Source organism: Triticum dicoccoides, chromosome 7A (assembly GCF_002162155.2).
Source record: "Triticum dicoccoides isolate Atlit2015 ecotype Zavitan chromosome 7A, WEW_v2.0, whole genome shotgun sequence".
Taxonomy (NCBI): Eukaryota; Viridiplantae; Streptophyta; class Magnoliopsida; order Poales; family Poaceae; genus Triticum; species Triticum dicoccoides.
In genome coordinates, this window is record NC_041392.1 from 2662290 (window position 1) to 2676936 (window position 14647).

A 14647-nucleotide genomic window follows, 5' to 3' on the forward strand; every position below is an offset into this window, starting at 1 on the left:
GGATCCCTGCCGGCTGCCGCAAAAACTATGGACGGACCAAGTCGTTGTAACTTCTAAATCCAATCTTCTAAGCTAAACATCACATACAAGGATTGACTAGTACTCCCTCCGTTCCTAAATATAAGTCTTTTTTAGATATTTCAGTAAGTGACTATATACAAAACAAAATGAGTGAATCTACCCTCTAAAATATGTCTATATATATTCATATGTTATAGTCCATTTAAAATGTCTAAAAAAACTTATATTTAGGAACGGAAGGAGTAGCATGCATACGCCTCCATTTTGACTTCACTCTGCATGTGTAAAATAGTTATATACTATATGTTGTGCATGACAAAAAGAAAATTATGAGAAGGCCTATGGCTGTATATTAAGTATCACAAATCCTTACGAACACACCCTTATAGTACTACGGTATGACTGGGTTCTAGTTTGAATAACAGTGTAAAACCAGTGTTGTCTGATTTGCCTCCTAGCTATAACGGCCGTTGTTGTCGGATGTTGGAATGCCCTTAGCCTCCCGAGTAGTTGCGCAAATCAATATGATGTAGATGCGAAGCTGAAAGAGAAGCAATAATTCCTATAAAAAGGTTGAACTTGGATATGTTATACAAACCACAACGGCAAGAATTAGGAGGAGCCGACCACCTCGTCCCTACGAGAGGTCGTGAAGTATGACATGCCAGCAATATGTCTAGTTGGCATTGCATGGGTCTGCGTGATACTTGCTATGATACCCCCGCTATGAGAAGTCATGGAAGTATGAATTGTTAGGCTGGTTATAATGGGAGTATCATAGGTAGTATCATGCATGTCACCTAAACACTTTTGATGAGGTGACATAGAATTAAATGAAGAAAGAGAGCCTTGATTATCATATCATGACACCGTATCATATTAAATAATGTGCTACTTTGTGTCATACATGACAATAAATGTAGTCATATATGATAACCCCTCCGTCCAGGTGCATAGGGCGCCTAAGGCTGGTCGTAATGGTAGTATCATAGCTAGTATCATGCATGCCAACTAGGCAATTTTGATGATGTGTCATAGCATTAAATGAAGAAAGAGAGGGTGTAGTATCATATCATGATACCGTATCATATTAAATGTCATGCTACTTTGTGTCATGTATGGCAATAAATAGAGTACTACGTGATAATAATATATGATACTATGTATTAGGGAGGTAGTATCATACACTAGTATCATATGCATGATACTCCCCATTACAACCAGCCTAAGAGAATCCTAAAATTCAAAAAGTGTTAGACGGAATTCAATTAAATGCTCCTCGTTTATCTAAACCGCCTCGTTCTTTCGATCCGTGAGAGAAGGAAAGAGCCAATGCATACACGGTAGCCAGGCGCTGATTAGGCGAGCGAATTCCACGGGTGGGCCGTGTGACGTGGGATATTTCCTTTGCATGGGTTAGCTGAAAGGGCCAGCACTAATGACGGGATTAATTTCCAAATTCAGTTTCGTTTTTTAGGGAAACCTACGCGCGCTCAACCTGCCTAAATCGCAGAGCTTTTTCTTAGGCGCCCTATGCACCTGGACGGAGGGAGTACCAAACATATAATACCATGCATTACGGATGTAGTATCATACACTAGTATCATATGCATGGTACTAATATATGATACAACTAGCCTTATGAATACATAAGCGTATAACTAGGAGATAATTAAGTTGGGATTGGTGGGGAGGGGGGCACTAGCCCCCCGCCCCCTCTCATGTCTCTGCCATACTATTTTTCTAGAATATCTTCACTATTTTTAAAAGCTTGAGTTGTGTTGGATTCATATAACAACTGGCTCCGGCTGTTTGGTTACTGAATCAGGGTACGAGGTGACGAATTAACAAATCGTTGCTCTCTGTCCAGGCTCCGAATGTCTAGGAAAAAACAGGCATTCGGCACCTCTGATACAAACACTGAACGCCTTCAATCTGGATAATTTTAGCTAATCAGTTGCGGCTAAGATGGAAGAAAATAAACAGTTAACTTCATGACATTAGAGCAGTTACCTGGGGTTGGGTTAGATGGTAAGATTCACGGACATTTTCTAAATTCATAAATATGTTTCAAATTTGTCAACTTTTCTTCTAGACCGTGAACATTTTCCAAAAATCATGATTTTTTCCAAATTATTGAACATTTTTAAAAATCCATGAACTATCTTTCCAAATTTATGATATTTCTTTAAATCCTTGAACAATTTTTTTAAAAACCATGAAATTCTTTACTTCACCAAAAAATTTAAACAAAAAACAAAAGAGGTGGCCGTATTTATCCTAAACCAGTAGGACCAATCAGAGAAAAAAAAGGTACGCACACATTTGTTTTTTTAGGCAACCACCGTGGAGGAAGCCTTTTTTTTAAATAACGACCGTGGAGAAAGCTACGCACACATGCTACAGAGGAGGAAGCATGATTCTCAAAGAAAAAAAAAGAGGAAGCAGCAACCACCTAAGCCCATCGAGCGATTCGTTCGTGGACCGTGGCTCAGGCAATCGCATTCCACTCGAGGGAGGCATTCTCAAAAAAGAAAAGAAAAACGTCTGAGACCTCCAACAGCGTCAGCTCCATTTTGGGCCGGGCGAACTTTATTAATCACTTAAACACAATACATAGTTCTAAAAAAAAACCTTAAACACGGTACATCAAAATGAGCAAACTGAAATAAGCATGACTACCAAGGATCCACGATTAAATGAAAGCTATACCACAAAAGGTTCTTCAAAGTCATTGTCTCATGATACCCATATATATCAAGCGGGTTGAGATACTCTATGGTACTGTAGGTGATGTAGTGCGGATGACATATGAGGCCGAGTCCACACAGCATGGTGCGCTACTGCAGAGGATCCTAGCCCGCTGGGGCAGGGGCTGCGCCAATGTGGTTCTCTGCGGTGTAGAAATAAAACAAAGGCTAAAGAGCTAGCGGGGCAACCTGACCCGTTCTAGTAGTACGAATTTGAAGTTACGTGTATAGTAGTCAAAGCATGCAAGGAAGACATTTGTCCCCACGAAAACTAATACTTTAGTGGAACGAAATATAGGACATTCGCCACTCAATACTATCGATGTCAATTCTTCGTGAAACTTCATATGTAAGTAGTGGGTGGAACACCCTACCAAGTGAAGCATATTCTTCTTCTTTGTTGCCGATTTAAGTTTTGTGTCCAGACTATACATACTCGGTCGCTGTGGCATAACTGGACCGAGTAGAGATAAACAAGGGTTAAAGAGCTAGCGTGGGGATTGGGGAAATCAACCAGTTCTAGTCAGTAGTACGAAGTTGTGTATATAGAGGAGTCAAAACATGCAGGGGGAGGAGATTTGTCACCGCGAGCGGCGTTCGAAAGCTAATATTTAGTGCAACGGAAGACATGACATCCTTTTCATCGAACGATATTACGTAGGTTCAAAACTTGCATGGCAAGAAATATATATTTTTGCGAGAAAAACTTTCAATCAGTTCATACAACAAACACCAGAAATAATAAAAATTATATCCAGATTCTTAGATAGACCACTTAATATTATGACCAGAAATAATAACTGAGCTTTGGACTTTGACTTGATTATACATCAAAAGGAAACGGGAGGAAACTTTAGTTAGTAGTACACTTTACCTGCCTGGGTTTGACTTGGATTGTTGTTCTGGCCAGAGATAGACCAGCGAGAGTCAAAAGGAGAATGGTCGGCATCCTTCTCCGGATTCATTCCTGAATTCACACGTGTATCCATCCTAGCTCTGTTGCAGCCAAGCATCTCATACACATCAGTATCCTTTTTGGACACGATGGTGACTATTTTGTTTTTTGTTTTGTTAAAGAGTATGATGGTGACTATATTGCTAAGTATGAGTAGGACGGAGCACCCAAACAGGGCCGAGCCGGCAAAATCGAAGGCCCTGTGCGAAACTCTAAAATGGGCCTTATCTCACTAAAGAAAACACTACATAAACATAACTATAATAATATAAAGTTCATAATATCTTAGATACTAACTGGAAATATAAAAATTGTACCTATTCTTGATTGTATCTCTGTCTGGACATCTCTAGTGCTAGGATCATTGTCAACATTTTTTCATGTGCATGCTTTTCATGAAGTAACTGATTATCGGAGGACACGTGTGGTTTTTTATAACAAATTTATCCATATCTCCTTTCTGAGACCGAGTTAATTCCTCTATTTTTTGTTTCTTCAAACGCTTTTTGTAACCAGATTCATGTTTTCTAAATGCAGACATGACTTGGATCTTGCAATACTAGACAACTAATAGATGAAAAGAATAATAAAATTAACTATATGATTTTAGAAGAGCAAAATTAGCTGGTGGAAATCGAAATTCGAAGTAAAGGGCTCACAGGATCACTGGTTATTGACGCGACAACGCTTGAAAAATGGAGATCGAGACATTGGCATGAAGTTTCCTTGCCTTTCAGGTGATTCAGGTCCTTGCCAGCAGCTGTCCGACCATTCCTCCTACCCTCCTGAATCCTGAAAAGGACCTACAGCGTTGAAAATTGGAACAGAACTGCTCGACAGGAGATTCCTGAACCTGAGCAAGGAAAGGGAGGACGATCGGAGGAACCCTAACCTGCCAGACGTCTCTTCGCTCGTCTCGATGACTCGATTGATCACTGTTTTTTTTTCTTTCTGATTTCGAGGGAACTGATCGCTGGATTTTTTTGAGGGAACGATCGCTGGATGAGGGCATGAGGCATAGATGCTCGAGGGTTGCTCCAGGTTGCGAGACGCCAGGCCAAGCGTCTCAAAGGCCGAAAAGGTCAGATTTTTTTTAAAGGCCAAAAAAGTTAAATGGATAGTAGTAATGCTGCGTGTAGATTTGGAGGCCCCTGAAAACTGGGGGCCCTGTGCGGGCGCACAGGTCGCACCCCCTTTGGCTCGGGCCTGCACCCAAACAACCAAGCTAACCGCTAACCGGCCCACGGATCCCTGCCGGCTGCCGCAAAAACTATGGACGGACCAAGTCATTCTGAACATCGACTGCATGTCGCATACAAGGATTGACCAGTGGCATGCACCTCCGTTTTGATTTGACTCTCCATGTGTAAAACAGTTACTCCCTCCTTCCATCTGTATAGGTTTTTAAGACCGCCTTTGACTATTAACAAGATTAATAGATCATGAGATGTATACTGTGAAAATTATATCATTGAAAGCTCCTTTCATATACGAATTTGACCATATGTTTTGTGTAAGTTGCATGTCATATATTATTGCTCTAACATTTGGTCAAAATTAGTCTCGAAAAACGCATTAGGCCCTATATAGATGGAAGGAGAGAGTATATATGTTGTGCATGGCAAAAAAATAATAATTACAAAAAGGCCTAAGGCCGTATACTCCATCCATTCCATAATGTAGTACGCCTGCGTTTTCCTGAGATCTAAGTTTGATCACAAATTTAGCAAACAAGACCGACTGCGACGGGAGCAAAAATTCAAAAAGATATATAGGACTTTCAGTTTCTTTCCATGTGAATTTTTTTCTTGGATGCAATATTTTGTTTAATTTTTGGTAGATCAAGCCAATTTTTTATCACAATCGTACAAATTTGTGTTGTGGGTGGATGCAAATTTCTATTGTGTTGGAAACAAAAATGAAGTGTTAGATACAAAGTTCTCATTTTATTGAAGCAATTGCAGAAAAGTTTATTAGCATCCAAAATAATTGCTTACTAGTGAGCGACGGAAGCAGGGAAAAAAGTTGGTTCTAGGAAAAGTTGAGCGATGGAACAGAAGCAGGAGGCTGACAACTTGTTTCTAAGAAACAAAGGCCCCGAGAAGTTAACGGGAGTGGTTACAAGAAGCACGTAATTTAAGGAGGACGTTACTAAAAATCTAACAAACAATCAGCATCATTTCCCTACAGGATCCAATGGCTTCTCTGCTACTAATCCTATGGCCATGGACTAGTCTGATGAAACAGTAAGGATCAATAGTTTGATCCCTAGTGGTTCCTTTAACAGAATTATGCATAGTTATGATGATCATCCAATGCATATAATCAATATATAGGCATTACGTTTGTAATAAGTAGACCGTAATCCAACTGCATCTACTACTATTACTCCATCCCAAGACCTTTATCCAACACGCATATGAAAGTATTAAGTTCATACAAATAGAGTAACATATTAAGCAAGATGACATTGTTACTATTGATGATCAAGACTGCAAAGGTATCGACTCCTTTACTTGTTATTGGATAACTTCCTTTTTTATAAGTGCGCTTTGCACAAAAAAGGTGACACGGGTGAATATGCAAGAATGTTGAGAGCTGTCTTGATGACACTAGCTGGATATGGACGGCTCCCCCGACCTAGGGTTCCTTCCTCCCTCCCCCTGCCGTCGCCGGCTGTCCTAGGCCCCGCCGCCGCCGCCGCCGCCCCTTCCCCCGGATCCGCTCCGCGCCGCCTCCCCGGGAGGTGGCCGGGGCAGCGCGAGCCTTGCCTCCCCTTCGGCCGCCCTCATCGCTCCTTCCCTCCCTGCCGCCGCCGAGGCGCCCCGGGCACTAGCTGGGTGGTGTTGCCGGCGGCGGGGCCTGCCTGTCCCCACGCGCGCGGCTCCCTGCCCAGGGCATGGGGGCGGCGGCGGTGCCCCTCGGCCTGATGACGGCCCGGCGTCCCGGCGCGGTGGCCAGCGGCTCGCTCGGTGGTGGCGCGACCCCTTGACAGCGAGACGGCGTGGTGGCGCTGGTTGGCCGGTGGCGCGCCCCTGGCCCAGATCGAGGCCCATGGGCCCCATCTGGGTCCTAGCGGGCCGCCCCCGGCATGGCTTCGTCGTCGTCTGTGTGGTGAGGTGGTGGAGCAGCTCGGACGGGGGGCAGCAACGCCGACGGCATGCCAGCTGTGGCGCAGAGGCGGGAGTTGTCCGGGCCTCTGAGGGCCCGGCCGGGCCTGTGGGGCCACGGGCCCGGCAGGCTCCCGCTTTGGTGTCCGGTCGGCTACCGTCGTGGACGGTGGAGGTGGGACCCTCCAGTATGCTGACGGTGCTGCTGCCCTAGTCCCGGCTCCCCTTCCTCGTTGTGCAAGCCATCTTCGCAGTGCCGTGGTGAGACAACGTGGAAAGCTTTGTGTCCGTGTGCACAGGTTGGTGGTTGGTTTGGTGGCGAGCACCGGAGTGCCTGAGGTGGAGGATGGGATTGGGAGAAATCCTTGTTGGCTTGACCGACACCGACGCGGTGGCGCCTGAGGGTGCCATCGGACCTTCCTGGAGGGCGTCGGGGCTACCCTTCCTCTTTCCTCACGTGTACCGGGGGGAACCCTTGGCAGCAGCGTCGTCATCGTCGCGTCCCTTCTTGGAGGTGTTGATTGGTACCGGCGCTTCGGAGTCTCGGAGCTTGGGGGACGATTTCCGATGGAAGCAACGGTCGCGAGGCTCCGTCGTCTTTGTCGATCCGCCGTTATCGGCATTTGTTTCTTTTCTTTTTTTCTCTTTCTTTTCTTTTTGGGCATGGTTGTGCTGCTTCCGCCCCAGCACCTATCGTTGGTTGTATCGGATGTTTGCTTTGTAATACAAATTGGGGGGAAACCCTGTTTCCCAATGTTCTAAATGTTTGGAGTCTTTAGGAGTTAGCAATGTGTTGTTTCCTTTTTGGTTTCTTGCTTTATATGTATATAAATGGAATGATAAGTTATGTACTTTGTCACTCACGTAAAGAATAAAGATTAACACATGTCAGTAGAGCATGTTTGATTCTTCGTTGCTGTTTACCGGTGCAACAAAGCACGCCTTTTGGTTCTAGTTAAGTACAATGTTAAGAGCTGTCTTGATGGTACTAAATGTTCTAAAATGATTGGTGTCTTTAGGAGTTAGCAATGTGCAGTTTCTTTTTTGGTTTCTTGCTTTGTATGTATATAAATAGAATGAGAAGTTATGTACTTTGTCACTCATGTAAAGAATAAAGATTAAACACATGTCAGTAGAGCATGCTTGAATCTTCGTTGCCGTTCGCACGCCTTTTGCTTCTAGTTAAGTAGCATGTTGGCTTATTGTTTGCATGCATAGATACACCATTAGATATCTCTCTGCACAATATGACATTGCCAAATAATTTATTTAGGACAGTAAAACCAAACCATTTCCCAACCCTCTCATGCATTCTCACGCACGAGCCGTCGGATTTTGTGTTTGGAACGTCCATGCCCGTTCGATCTGAGTTTAGATCGTGAATTGAGCCCGATGTCCTAATGGGTTGCTACTCCCATAGCATTTTTGGAATCAAGTGGTTAATATGAGTATGCGATTGTACCGTTGACCCGTTAAGCAGTTTTTTGGCGAGACCCCCACACCCATCAATCCTATTTGGTTTGTGTGGGATTCCGGACATCCGAACAGGTCCGTGGATATTTGGTGACTCCCGTTGGATTGATGACCAAACGGTCTTCCAGACTATTCGGTCCGGATTTTTAGGGGGGCAGAAATGGTGTGCCTCGTTGGAGTTTCCCTAACCCGCGATGCCATCTATGTATGTATCGGCGCATTGAAAGCGAAGCCCAAGTGCGAGTGTCTCTCCCGCACAAGATGGGCAACCGTCGCGGGGTGGCCGGCTGTTATCCGTAGAACACGTTCGCGCCCATACCGACGAGGCAAGCGACGATAAGGATGTTGGATAAGTTGTGCCGTTGCGGAATCGGTTGCCGAGGGTTGGTCCCATTGTCGACCGGGAAAGAAAAAACACAACAACACCTCTGCGATGTGGGGCCATAATGGGTGATGTTAGTCCTGATTTTTTGACCAGTTCTCGCCTGTCCATCATTATTTGACTATACACAGCAACATAATCTTTGTAAACCTGAATAACACAAGATAGTTTGGCAACCGCAAAACAGAACTTGAAATTGGATGGGAAGGAGGATTGTTGATGGAGGAGGGGAGTACGAGGGGTGACTGGTTGAGCCAACGCGGCGTGGGTGGGGGTGTGAATGAATGAGCAAATAAACAAAACCACACGTGATGCACAACACACTAAGCAAAGGGAAATCGCAATAGTATCACTGCTGCCTGCCGGCCATCTACCTAACCTCACCATACGTCCATACCGGGAGGAAGAGAGGAGAGGAGACCACGCCGCACACTCCATTAATACCTCCCTCCCTACCTCCGTGCTCCGCCCAGACACCACACCACACACCACCAAAACCTCGTGCTTCTCGCCCCCAACCACCCGCGCGCCGGCAGCGAGAGCTACGAGGACTAAGATGGCGGACGGCGGAGGGGAGCCGGACCACCTGGCGGGGGAGAGGGCCACCGCCCAGTTCGACGTCGACGCCATGAAGGTCGCCTGGGCCGGCTCCCGCCACGCCGTCGAGGTCGCCGACCGCATGGCCCGACTCGTCGCATCCGACCCCGTAAGCACCAACCCCTCCCCGATTCCGCCGATCTCCCTCTGTTCCCCTCCATGGACGGGCATGATAGATAGATCTCACTTGTCCAGATTGGATTCCACCTACCACCTCCCCAGCCCCGGGATGGGATACCAAGCAGCGACTAGTAGTATTCAGTACCACTACAATTATTCGCCAATTCGTCACCCTGCCTGCTTTGTTAATTCAGATAGATTTGACTAGAGATTTTGCAAAATAACACTGGACGGGTTGATCCAGTCCGGTCCACCGCGCTACCGGAGGAAGGATTAATTCAGTCATGCCCCTGCGCGATCCCTTTCCTTTTTTCGCCGACCTGATTCGGTTGCTTGGTACTACTAGTATATTCCATTGAGGGGACAAGCTGTGCAGCGCAAAGGACTTCATTCTCTGTATTTAGCACGCGCTAGTTTAATAATTGCTGGCGAAACTGGCTGTCAACTTCAGCCATGAGCACACAGCTTTGGATGCTCCACCTCCCTACTCTGGTTGTGATTCGCACCAGGAATATGCTCAAGGATTCCACTCATTCTCAACTTTTCCAGTAGCCCCTTCTGCTTGGCGCTTCATGACTTACAGCAAATAGCTTTCATGAGCATGCTTATTCGGTTACCAGGCCTGCGCTTTACCTCTTCGAAGCTTCACAGTACACCCACCGTATGGCCAATGTTTAGATACTGCCACAGCTACCTATTTATTTCAGTCCTCCCAAAGACTCTTCTTAGCAAATGTTAAACACCAAACCAAACTGTCGCCTAGTTTTGGATTCTGTACTCTACTTGAGATGTTTCTATCAGGTTGAAGTATGTTTTGTTCATGTCATGCTGATGACGGCTGGCAGAAAAGGTTCGCTTATATTGAATTGCTTTGCAATCTATCCAGGTGTTCCGCAAGGATATCAGGACGATGCTCTCCAGGAAGGAGCTGTTCAAGGACACGCTCAAGAAGGCGGCACACGCCTGGAAGCGCATCGTCGAGCTGCGTCTCACAGGTCCTGCGGATGCCCAGCACCAACCCCAAGCCTTTTCTAGTATTTATTTGTTCTATGTATGTATGTATGTACTCTTGACTGATATACTTCCATGTTATTTTTTGTGGATTAACAGAAGAGGAAGCAAACTTGCTGAGGCTATACGTCGACCAGCCTGGTTATGTTGATCTCCATTGGGTATGCTATTGATTCCTTCCATCCTCATTCCTCAATGCATACAGTGTTCACACATTTGGCTGTTCTTCACCTGTGTTATGCCTTATGTGCTGCGGATGTGCTCAAGCCTACAGATTGCTTCTCACATAGATGTAGAATCCTTTGCCACTCCGGCCTTCCTAGAAGTAGTTTATTTTAGAAAAACATACCACATTGGTCAACAGATAGATTCTCTTTGTGCAGGCTTCATCCGCATTTTTGAATTCTGATAAGTTTATCCTCAGTGCTCTTCAAACATCTTTGATTTTATGACTGCAACTAATAGAATATAAATTATTTATGACTGCAGGGCATGTTTGTTCCTGCCATAAAAGGGCAAGGAACTGAAGAGCAACAGAAGAAGTGGTTGCCGATGGCTTACAAGTTCCAAATAATTGGTTGCTATGCTCAGACTGAACTTGGTCATGGTTCAAATGTTCAGGGGCTTGAGACAACTGCCACATTTGATCCAAGTACCGATGAGTTTGTTATGCACAGCCCGACTCTGACCTCTAGCAAGGTAACATCTTGTAAACCTACTTAATTTACTTTATTTTATGACTTTGCTTCCTTAATTATGTTTCCCCGGCAACCTGAAATTTCTCAAGGGCCTCCTTTTGCATGGTTATTGATTTCCCCTCTCAAATGTGCAGTGGTGGCCTGGTGGTTTGGGAAAAGCTTCCACGCATGCAGTCGTGTATGCTCGTCTCATAACGGAAGGAAAAGACTATGGCATACATGGTAAAGCCTTCTGCATTTTATGGTGTCGTTTAAGTGGGTTTTCCTTTGCGAACTGTAACTCAAGTACATCCATATTTCAGGTTTCATCGTGCAGTTGCGAAGCTTAGATGACCACTCTCCGCTGCCTGGCGTTACTCTTGGTGATATTGGCGGAAAGTTTGGCAGTGGGGCTTATAACAGCATGGATAATGGTGTTCTGCGCTTCGACCATGTGCGCATCCCAAGGGATCAAATGTTGATGAGGTTGGTCCGTTGGCATGCTTTTTGTTCTGCCACTTTCTGTATTTACCAATATATCCTGTTAGTTTGCTGTAATTCCTCCTAAAATATGCCATGGTTATTTCTTCTAGGCTTTCCCAAGTTACAAGGGAGGGAAAGTATGTGCACTCAGATGTACCAAAGCAGCTGCTATACGGGACAATGGTTTATGTCCGTCAGACAATTGTCGCAGATGCTTCCAAGGCTTTGTCACGTGCTGTTTGCATTGCTGTAAGGTATAGTGCTATCCGGAAGCAGTTCGGTTCCCAGGATGGTGGCCCTGAGACTCAGGTACTACAGTCAGCCTTTGTGATTGTCATTCTCAAGTAGTAATCTGTTACTCTGGCCAACACTCGGAACTAGAAGTAAAAGAAATTGGATAAAATGGCAAGACAACTTCCCACTACGAACAAGTGGCTAATGTATTTACACTGTTTACAGGTCCTCAATTACAAGACTCAACAGAGCAGGCTCTTCCCTTTGCTGGCTTCAGCTTATGCATATAGATTTGTGGGTCAGTGGCTGAAGTGGCTATACACGGACGTCACACAGAAGCTGGAAGCAAAGGATTACTCAACACTGCCAGAGGCTCATGCCTGTACTGCTGGGCTCAAGTCTGTGACAACATCTGCAACAGCTGTACGTATAATCAATTAGTTCAGCAATGCCTTAACAATTATATTTGTTTCCTCGTTTGTACTGATTTGTGCAAATGGAACCTTCCACTTTAATCAGTTCATCTTTATCATCCATGTCAACCAAAAACTGAGCTCTAAATTTCCCCTCTTTTTTTTCATTTTGATACTATATCTTGATGAAGCTCCATTGGAACATATGAAATTTACAGACTGTCTAGTAACATAACAGCTTATAATTAGGATTTCACATGCATGGTCAAGCCAGTTTATATAATGGATGCATTTCACAATTTAATGTTCTGTAATAATAAAGCTAGTCTCTCTCTTATGCAGGACGCGATTGAAGAGTGCCGAAAGCTCTGTGGCGGACATGGTTACCTGAACAGCAGTGGGCTTCCAGAACTGTTTGCGGTCTATGTTCCTGCCTGCACCTATGAAGGAGACAATGTCGTTTTGCTCTTGCAGGTGAGTGTCGTTTTGCACCTGATCCGCTTTAGCCTGTTTTTTGTACCTCAGTTCAGTATTGGCCAGTAGTAGTGTAATCACAACCTTTGGTGCTCTCTGCAGGTTGCAAGGTTTTTGATGAAGACCGTTGCTCAGGTGGCCACTGGGAAGCAACCTGTCGGCACCATAGCTTACATGGGCAACATACAACACTTGATGCAATGCAAAAGCGCTGTAAATACAGGTATGCAGCTAGCTAGATCTTCAAGCAGACTCGTTATTATAACATAACTTCTGCAACTGTATGAGATGTTTTTGTCTGGAGCTACTTTTCGGTGAAGCGATTGAGCTTGTGACTGATCGTGGTACTTATTCATGTATCAATGATTCTCCACAGCTGAAGACTGGCTCAATCCTGCTGCCATAAAGGAGGTGTTTGAAGCTAGGGCCCTGAGGATGGCGGTGAACTGTGCCCAGAACATCAGCAAGGCGCCAAGCCAAGAAGAAGGTTGGTGTTGCACATAGTCAGTAATTGAAAACATCAAAACATGGTTGCTGTTGTAGCATCTCTTGGTGAATTACTAGGTGCAGTCAGTGACATGGATGGTCTGGTGCCTTGCAGGTTTCTCCGAGCTGTCCCCCGACTTGCTTGAGGCTGCTGTGGCTCACGTCCAGCTGATCATTGTGACCAAGTGAGTTGTTGGCTGGGGTTGCTGTATATCCATTTTCCGGGATAACCCAATCATTCAGTTCATTCCTCTGATGCCTCCCCCTATGTGTCGTAGGTTCATCGAGAAGCTGCAGGAGGACATCCCTGGCCCCGGGGTGAAGGAGCAGCTGCAGAACCTGTGCAGCATCTACGCGCTCCACCTGCTCCACAAGCACCTGGGCGACTTCCTGTCGACGGGGTGCGTCACAGCCAGGCAGGGCGCGCTGGCCAACGAGCTGCTCGGGAAGCTGTACGCGCAGGTAAGAATCAAGGCCAATCGATCAATCGTATGACAGACAGACACAGTCGACGAAGCTTTTGCCTTTCCATGGACTGAACTGAACTGGATGTTGTGCAGGTGCGGCCTAACGCGGTGGCGCTGGTGGACGCGTTCGACTACACGGACCACTACCTGGGGTCGGTGCTGGGGCGGTACGACGGGGACGTGTACCCGGCGCTGTACGAGGAGGCGTGGAAGGACCCGCTGAACGAGACGGTGGTTCCCGACGGGTACCAGGAGCACCTCCGGCCGCTGCTCAAGCAGCAGCTCAAGCTCTCCAGGCTATGATACGCGTTGGACTGTGGATGTGAAGCAGTAATAATTATCACAAGGAAAGAGGCGATTGGTTATTGTTGAATTGGCAAGGCCGGCAAGAGGGACACACAGACAGACGCTGTTGTTAGTAGAAATAAAAGGATCGTGCTCCCTCCTGGGTAATTAGTACGGTTGCTGTGGTTGTCATTTTGGTTAATGCATGTTTAGCCGGTGCCAGTATTATTGAGATACTTATCAGTAGCAAGTGTGTGGATGGATTCTTTTCTAGAATGTACAAGGAGGAAAATGGGGAGAATAATGGATGAAATGGTTTATCTTAAATTTCCTTGTTTTTTTCTATCTAGGTGCATTCATGTCAATACCTTGCTCTTTTTTTGTTTTTTAGTACTATCAAAAGGGCCCGTGCGTTGCACCGGGAGGAAAAAACAGATCATAATCTTGACCACATTTTGTTCACGTCTCGTTGCATGATTCTCAAAATTTGTTCACAAATGCACGAAAATGTTTCTTTGTTTAAAATTTATTCACAAATTGAAGGAATGTTCACATTTTCAAAAAAATATCGTAGTTGTCAAAAAACTTGTTAATTCAAAGAACTATTATTTTGAATTTCAAGAAACGTTTAAAAAAACATACTATAATATTCTGATCCATCCGGGCAGTTAATTCACAAAGACTCAGAAGCATTACAATTTAACTACAG

General features: G+C 45.2%; 1 protein-coding gene across 1 annotated transcript; it reads left to right on the forward strand.

Moving 5' to 3' along the window:
• Window positions 1–9054: 9054 nt before the first annotated feature.
• LOC119329124 (peroxisomal acyl-coenzyme A oxidase 1-like) lies at window positions 9055–14265 on the forward strand. The gene is made up of 14 exons (XM_037602118.1): window positions 9055–9397; window positions 10295–10403; window positions 10519–10580; window positions 10909–11118; window positions 11252–11339; window positions 11420–11582; window positions 11690–11888; window positions 12039–12236; window positions 12569–12700; window positions 12803–12923; window positions 13077–13187; window positions 13302–13371; window positions 13465–13648; window positions 13747–14265. The coding sequence occupies exons 1-14, from the start codon at window positions 9248–9250 to the stop codon at window positions 13954–13956; spliced, it is 2007 nt and encodes a 668-aa protein (XP_037458015.1). The 5' UTR covers window positions 9055–9247; the 3' UTR covers window positions 13957–14265.
• Window positions 14266–14647: the final 382 nt, after the last annotated feature.